Raw genomic sequence first — 7651 nt, 5'->3', positions numbered from 1 at the left:
GTGGAAATAAAATAGGACAATGTAGTATTAATTAACTCCTTTGACAGTGTGCTTAGAGATGGAGCATGGCAAGCAGAGGAGGCCAAAGTGGCTGGCAGGGATTGTTGGGCGGAGCTACTACAAGAGGAACTCACGCAGGTGGGCTAAGGATGCATCACACATGGCCTTGAGAGAACCGATCAAGTGTTTAGATTTTATTGTCAGCTTCTCAACTTGGCACTATTGACATTTGGAGCTGTAGAATTCTTTGTTGTGGGGACTGTCCTGTACATCACAGATTCCATTATTTATCTCCTTCCTGCCTCCCAAGTTGTGACAACCAAAAATGTCTCCAGAAATAGTGGGATGGAGAGGGAAGGGTTAAACTGCGCCAACATGGGCCGAGCCTGTGGCGCACCTTACCGGTGCTGGGAATGCAGGAGCGCTCCCGCTGCGGGTTCGGATCCTATATAGGGATGGCCGGTGCGCTCACTGGCTGAGCGTGGTGTGGCCGGTCTCAAAAAGAACAAAAAACAACAACAACAACAAAAATAAACTGCCCCAACAGAGAATCACTGGTATAATGGTTGGTTATCGGAAGCTTTTAAGCAGGGGAAGGTTAAGATCAGATTTATTTTTGTAAAAGACATCTGGCTGCTGTGTGGCGTACATATGAGCCATGGTGAGTAGAAGGTGGGAAACACCGGAGGTACCCGTCTCATTGGTCTAGAGAGAGATGATGGTGGCTTTGACTAGGTGGAAGCATTGGGAATGGTGAGCAGTAGTCAGATTCATCTCCAGAGTGTTTCCACTGTGGGGCTTTAGTTACTCTTATCCTTGAAGGTCATCAAGTATTTGAGGCCACTAGATGTGGGGCCCCTGGGGTGATACTTTCTAATGTATTTTTGCTTTACAGATGAATGAGATCGAAGTATGTCCAGAATGTTATCTAGCTGCTTGCCAAAAACGAGATAACTGGTTTTGTGAGCCTTGTGTAAGTTGGATTTACTTTTTATTTCATTTGCTGAACTCTGTGCCTTAGATGACTACCCTAAGACAGCTTTCTTTAGGTGAGTTGGATGAAACTTTGAAGTTTTAAAGTAACTTTTTATTGATAAAGTTATGAGAGAGTGAAAGTAATCCAGGTAAGATACACCTTAGTCTGAAAGTTCATGTGCCAAAGACAGCATCATGGTTTACTGGGTTAGATTAGCGGGATGCAGAGTAAAAGGTGCTCATCAGAGATGTGGGATGTGGCAAAGCTATCCAGATAATGAGTATTAAATGAGCATGTCACTTACAAATTATTTTGGGTATGTTTTAAGAGGTTTGGAAATACTTCCCTGCATTAATTCCATGGTCTCTCCCAAGTTGTGGTTCTTGTGGGAAAGAAAGTCACTTTAATTTCCCCTGTGGATCTGCATTTTTCACACTGGTGTTCTACAGAGAAACGTACATTGTTGGGGTCGGCTGGTGTATGTGTGGGGGTGGGGCTCGGGTGGGGACAGGTGGAAGGTTGAAGTAGGTTGGAGGGGATAAGATTGTATAAGTAAAGTTGAGAATCAAAACATACTTTACAAAAAATGAAACGTAAAAAAAAAACCAAACCATACTTTACATCTCTTCCTATCTCTTTTTTTTTTTTTAAAAAGATGACCGGTAAGGGGATCTCAACCCTTGGCTTGGTGTTGTCAGCACCACGCTCAGCTAGTGAGCAAACCGGCCATCCCTATATAGGATCCGAACCCGTTGCCTTGGTGTTATCAGCACCGCACTCTACCGAGTGAGCCACGGGCTGGCCTATCATCTCTTCCTATCTCTGAAGTTAACACCTGAATAGATAAGTCTCTGTGTAGCCCTTGATAAAGAATAACGTTAGCTAGTACTGCCCCTTATTATATGCTAGGCACGATGCACATTTAATTCAAACTTAACAGAGGGTGTAGGTGTTAATGTCTCTGTGTTGCACAAAAAGGTGAAATCTAGGCTGGCCAGTCACCTCACTTGGTTGAGCATCGTGTTGGTAATACCATGGTCAAGGGTTTGGATCCCATTACTGGCTAGCCACCAAAAAAAAAAAAAAAAAAGGAAGAAAGGTGAAATCTCTTGCTCATGGCCACCCAGCTAATAGTAGTAGCACAGCCAGGACTCAAGCCTGGTTTTGTCACCATGCAGTTCCCGATCTCACCATTTGGCCCCCTTCCCAGCTTGTCCAGGCTCTTGGCCACACACCTTCTAGGGAATACCACTTGGGCAAACCCTGCTTGAAACTGTTCTTTCTGTTTGTGGCGTTTATTGCCTCCTCCTTGCTTTGTCCTCACATACCAAGCTTTAATGTGTATCTTGCTGTTAAATATGTACAAACTGGATTTTTTTTTTTTTTTTTTTTCCCCCTAGAGCAATCCACATCCTTTGGTCTGGGCAAAACTGAAGGGGTTTCCATTCTGGCCTGCAAAAGCTCTGAGAGATAAAGATGGGCAGGTTGATGCCCGTTTCTTTGGACAACATGACAGGTGGGAGTTAAAAACAGGCTTTGAACCTGTGGCTGTAAATGAGCTTTCAGTTCTGCCATTGGATGAGAAAAGAGGTGGAGGGTATGGCTATTATTTTGTTTATTGTCATGATACCACTGATCTTGTCGTTGAGAAATATTTTTCTGTGCTGTTAAGCCTGATAATGTGTGGGCTTTGGTTTTTTTTCAGGTATGTTAGAAAATAACCTTGCTTTAGTGGTTCTGTTGATGAAACCATTATTGGAATGGGTTCCATGGCTATTTTAAGTGCTTGCTTTTCTTTTTTTTTTTGGATTTTCTGGAGTAAATTAAACCACCGTGCAAATTGCTTTTCAAAATAATGCTTTCAGGGATCAGAAGTGTTTTCCCAGATTGCTAGTAAATGAATCTCTTATCATTGTGCTGAGTAGTTCCCTCCTGTTCCCTTTTCTCTGAAGCTAAAATGGGAAATTATAAGGGGATGCTGTTTTGACAGGTGTGAGCCTTCCCTCCCAGCCTTTCTGCCCTCCCCTTTCCCTCCACACACAGCAAAGTGAATTATTCTGGCTAATAGCAGTTCCCTTTAGAGCGGAGCCCCTGTGTGCTCGAGAACAACAGGTAGACAGAGATGAACAGTGGTTAATATCTTAATTCTCTTTTAGCAAGTTATGTTTTGATTAAATGAGGCACCCACCAAGCAGTTTGAGAAACTATGTGAGTATGCAGGGAAAAGTGTTTAAAATACACATACTAAAAATTACATACACACACTTAGAATATACAGAAGATACAGCTTATATTTTTAAATAACAACGGAGTCTGAAATATTTTTTTTTTTTTCCTTTTTGTCTCTTTTACTGACCGGTATCGGGATCGCAGCCCCGGAGTCTGAAATATTACTCTCTGTTAAATTTTGCTTGTCATCTTACAGGTCAAAGAAAAGTGTGAATCCCCCAATAATCTGCAAAATTGTTGACTAGGAATGCCAACAATCCATTGTCAGGAGACAAAATGGAAATTAGTTGAGGTGCTGTGGGTTTGGTAGGAAGTATCATGCTATGATTTTAACTGCTCTTTTTGGAACTCTTCCTAAAATGTATTTATTCCTTTATTAAAAGAAATACATATTTGGTGCTTGCTGTGCGCCAGGCCATGCAAGATGCTGGGGATACACAAGTGAGCCAGGCAGATACTCTCCCTGCCTGCCTGAAGGCTGATGTCCTACTGAGGAAGATGGATAACAAACAAGTGAACAAATAGGCAAAATGATCCAAGATCAGGAGGTGGAGTTGGGCCTGAGGCGAAGATCTGGGTAGACAGACTAGCAAGAGCAGAGGCCCAGGGGCAGGGAAGGGCTGAGGCCTCAAGTGTTCGAGAAAAGCCTGGGGGACAGTGTGGTTTGAACAGGGTGAGAGGAGAAGAGGATGGTAGGAGGTGAGGTCAGGGGTGGCAGGAGTTTGGTTTTCATTTGAAGAGCTGGAGGAATTAGTGGCAGGCTGTGTATGCTCAGAACATGGCAAGTATGGACTGTCTTGATGAGCTGGGATTCTCATTCTATAAGGTAACACGGTAGATCTATATGCTTAGGATATAGGTGGGCACGGGGGGGGGGGGGGCTTGCCTGTATGCACCAGGTATTTATTCCCAGACCATTCAAGTCGATGATTCTGTGCTCTGTGTTCACGTGCAGAGACCTTAGTCTTTATCTGTCAGACGCCATGGAAAAGTAGACTTAAAGGACACTAAGAACGATGCATGCACTTTGCTAGCACTTTTTCCAGAGGCTGTTTCCTAAGCACCTGCAGGTTTAGGCCTTGGTTCTGTGTGGGAGCTGTCGCAGAAGCTGAGCCCCTTCTTTTCATTTATGAAAAAGAAAGCAGCATAAGTCTGGTGGCCATGAGAGTTTTCTTACCCCTCTTAGAGGCTGGAGTGTCTTCTCTTTTAAGGGAGTGTGTGTGCTGAGGGTTCATTTTGGGGGAGGAGGGCCATTGAGGGCGTTGTCAAGGACATTCCACAGTGGTGGGGTGACAATGCTTTGGAGGTCTAGGAATGTTTGGATAGGGAGTTGCTGACAGCTGTGGGCGAGTCCCTTCCTCAGAGGAGTTTTTCGTTCTGGGACAGCGTCTTCCTCCCTGACATGATCTTCTTAAAGCAGAACGGCCACGTTTACGGACAGCATGCTCTTAGTGAGACCCGGGAACTGGATGCGGATACTGAAAGGAGGCTACAGGAGGTGAAATACACTGTCCCTTTCTCAGGGAGCTCACTTCGGGATTGTAGGGCCAAAGCATAAGCCTGGACATGTGTACATGAAGTAGGTTAGGACAGCAGAAGAAGAAATATCACAAAAATACCACATGTTAATTGTTAAGTTAAATACTAGAGTGCGCCTGGGGAGGAGGCTCTTGCACAAATTGAGGCATGTCTTAATGCATGCTTTTTGAAAGAATTTGCTTTTTTTTCTTTTATTTTATACACACACATACTTATGTAAAAATGTAGGAAATATTTAATGCCTGCAGAGCTTTTAAAAAAAAGCCTGTTATGCACCAGGCACTGTTTTAAGTACCTTTTTGTAGAAGTTGCTTTTATCGATTAATCCATTTTATCCATTTTTATCCATTTTATCGATAAGAAAATTGAGGCTCAGAAAGGTTAATGCCTTGCCCAAAGTCACACAGCTAGGAAGCAGCCAACCTGGGGTTAGAACTGAAACACTGTAACTCTAGAACTACAGCTCTGTAACCTGTGCTGCCATGGGGCCTCTCATGACATTGTCCTTCTCAGAGGCCTTATATTGTAAAGCAAATCTAATTTTCCTTTAAATATTTCCTGGAGGGCAGCCCGTGGCTCACTCGGAAGAGTGTGGTGCTGATAACACCAAGGCCACAAGTTCGGATTCCTATATAGGGATGGCTGGTTAGCTCACTTGGGTGAGCGTGGTGCTGACAACACCAAGTCAAGGGTAAAGATCCCCTTACCGGTCATCTTTAAAAAAAAAAAAAAAAAAAAAATTCCTGGGCTTGCTTTAAGGAAAATAAATGCATTTACTTTTCCACCAAGCAGCTGCACTGAAAGCCCTTGATAACCCGGAAGGAAACAGTTAAGGCCTCAAGATCAGACAGAATTGCAGGGTGGGGCTGGGAATGAGGTCATAAGACCATGACCAGCTGTCTGATAGAGCCTGGTGGTGCTGGCTTTTTGTTTTTTCCTCTAGTTTCTCCTCCAAATAGCTCATCCTTCATTTTATGGATGAAGAGCTGAGGCTGGCTTGGGAGGGGAGTCTTGTGCCCAGGGGCAGCCCTGGGGATCCCAGCTGCTTGTCTAGTCCTGATCCCGCCCACCAGTCTCAGTCTCACCTTGAGGCCACTGGCTCCTGCTCAGCCCTGTCTCCTCTGGCTGGTTCTTCAGGACTCAGCAGAAAGATAGCAGTCAAACCAGAAGCTGGGAATTTCCACCACTCAGAAATTACTTTTGGGGTTTTAAGGTTTAGTTTTTGTTGCAATCTAGCATCATCAAGAGATGCAAACACTCTGCCTCTGTTCTGAATTCTGTCCCATGGACATGATTTATGTCTTCTTGGTTGTTTTCTCTTAAAAATAGGAATTATATGCCAATTGTTGAAATGGGTGTAAAATGTAATATAAGAAGTTCAGTTTTTCTCTTTTTAAAAAAATACTGGAAGACTTGGTAATGTTGACTTCAGTAGCTACATGGTCAGTTTGGGTAGCAACTGAGTAGATGCTTCTTTCTCTTTGAACTAGACATGAGTTTTCCACTTCTCCAAAGTCCACTTTGCTCCCTGTTGCTTTGTACCTGGCTTGAGTTTATGGTCTATGAAATCCAAAAGGCCTTGGAATAGCTCATTCCCACCAGTTTCCTAGCTACAAACTGGCTTGAGGCTGGGGAATCATATGTGGTGGCAAAGTTAAGTCTTGGATGTGTCAGCTGTGCTGTCATCCATACTGGTGGTTGTAGTGGTGCCACCTCCTCCTGCAGTCATGCAGGTTGCTGGTTCCAGAAAAGCAGCCTCCAGCATTTTTGCTGTCAGGGGTCTGTCTCTGCAGAGCACAGTGGGATGTGTGGGGTGTTGATGGTGGGAAGATGGTATAGGCCTGGAAATGGAGGTGAAAGGTGCACACCCAAAAGTCTAAAGGGCTGTTTTTCAGTAATTTTCCTTGTGAATTATCTCATATTCAAAAACGTGCCTCCTTTTAGAGATATGGTTTTTTAAAGTTTCCTTCTAGTCCCTTTTAGAATTGCAATGAGAAAAGATAGCGTTTTATGTTTGCCTGCAGCTGAATGAGATCTGGGGCATAATTCTCTTTTCACAGGTGTAGTTGAGGGGGTGCAGTGACTTTCCTTACTCTCTACCAGCCAAAAAGCAAAGGGGATTTGTTTTTTTAATGGATCAAAATGATTAAGTCTATCGAGCCTTTTAATGTTGTAGTTGTGTTGTTCATGTTATGTCCTTATGGCAGACCGTGTCTGTTAGTGGATCATTAATTAGCCATTCAAACAAAGTCGTTCTTTAAAAATAGAATAAGCATTTAAGAACCTTGGCAGACATACTAGGCTAATTTGATTCGCATTAAGGAAAAAAGAAAAACAATCTTGGAAATTGCTGAAGTTGACTTAAATGCTCTTTTTCTTTTGCCCTTCTAGGGCCTGGGTTCCAATTAATAATTGCTACCTCATGTCTAAAGAAATTCCTTTTTCTGTGAAAAAGACTAAAAGCATCTTCAACAGTGCCATGCAAGAAATGGAGGTTTATGTGGAGAACATCCGCAGGAAGTTTGGGGTTTTTAATTACTCTCCGTTCAGGACACCCTACACGCCCAATAGCCAGTACCAAATGCTGCTCGATCCCACTAACCCCAGCGCTGGCACTGCCAAGATAGACAAGCAGGAAAAGGTCAAGCTCAACTTTGACATGACAGCGTCCCCCAAGATCCTGATGAGCAAGCCCATGCTGAGCGGGGGCACGGGCCGCAGGATTTCCTTGTCGGATATGCCACGCTCCCCCATGAGTACAAACTCTTCGGTGCACACGGGCTCCGACGTGGAACAGGACACCGAGAAGAAGGCCACTTCCAGCCACTTCAGCGCCAGCGAGGAGTCCATGGACTTTCTCGATAAGAGCACAGGTCAGCCACAGGCGGTGGGGGGGGGGGGGGGGGG

The 7651-nt window shown here is 44.1% G+C and overlaps 1 protein-coding gene across 2 annotated transcripts in view; it reads left to right on the top strand.

Moving 5' to 3' along the window:
• Positions 1–864: 864 nt before the first annotated feature.
• The window catches only part of ZMYND8 (zinc finger, MYND-type containing 8), a 69496-nt gene continuing 62709 nt past the window's right edge, over positions 865–7651 (top strand). For both annotated transcript variants that reach the window (XM_008572549.1, XM_008572548.1), the window contains exons 1-3: positions 865–973; positions 2377–2492; positions 7136–7617. In XM_008572549.1, coding sequence (XP_008570771.1) covers positions 896–973; positions 2377–2492; positions 7136–7617 — 676 coding nt within the window. In that variant the 5' untranslated portion in view covers positions 865–895. The remainder of the gene's footprint in view (positions 974–2376; positions 2493–7135; positions 7618–7651) is intronic.

Source organism: Galeopterus variegatus, unplaced genomic scaffold, assembly GCF_000696425.1.
Source record: "Galeopterus variegatus unplaced genomic scaffold, G_variegatus-3.0.2 Scaffold805, whole genome shotgun sequence".
Lineage (NCBI taxonomy): Eukaryota > Metazoa > Chordata > Mammalia > Dermoptera > Cynocephalidae > Galeopterus > Galeopterus variegatus.
Note: the sequence above shows the minus strand (reverse complement) of the source record. Positions and strands in the feature narration are given on the sequence as shown.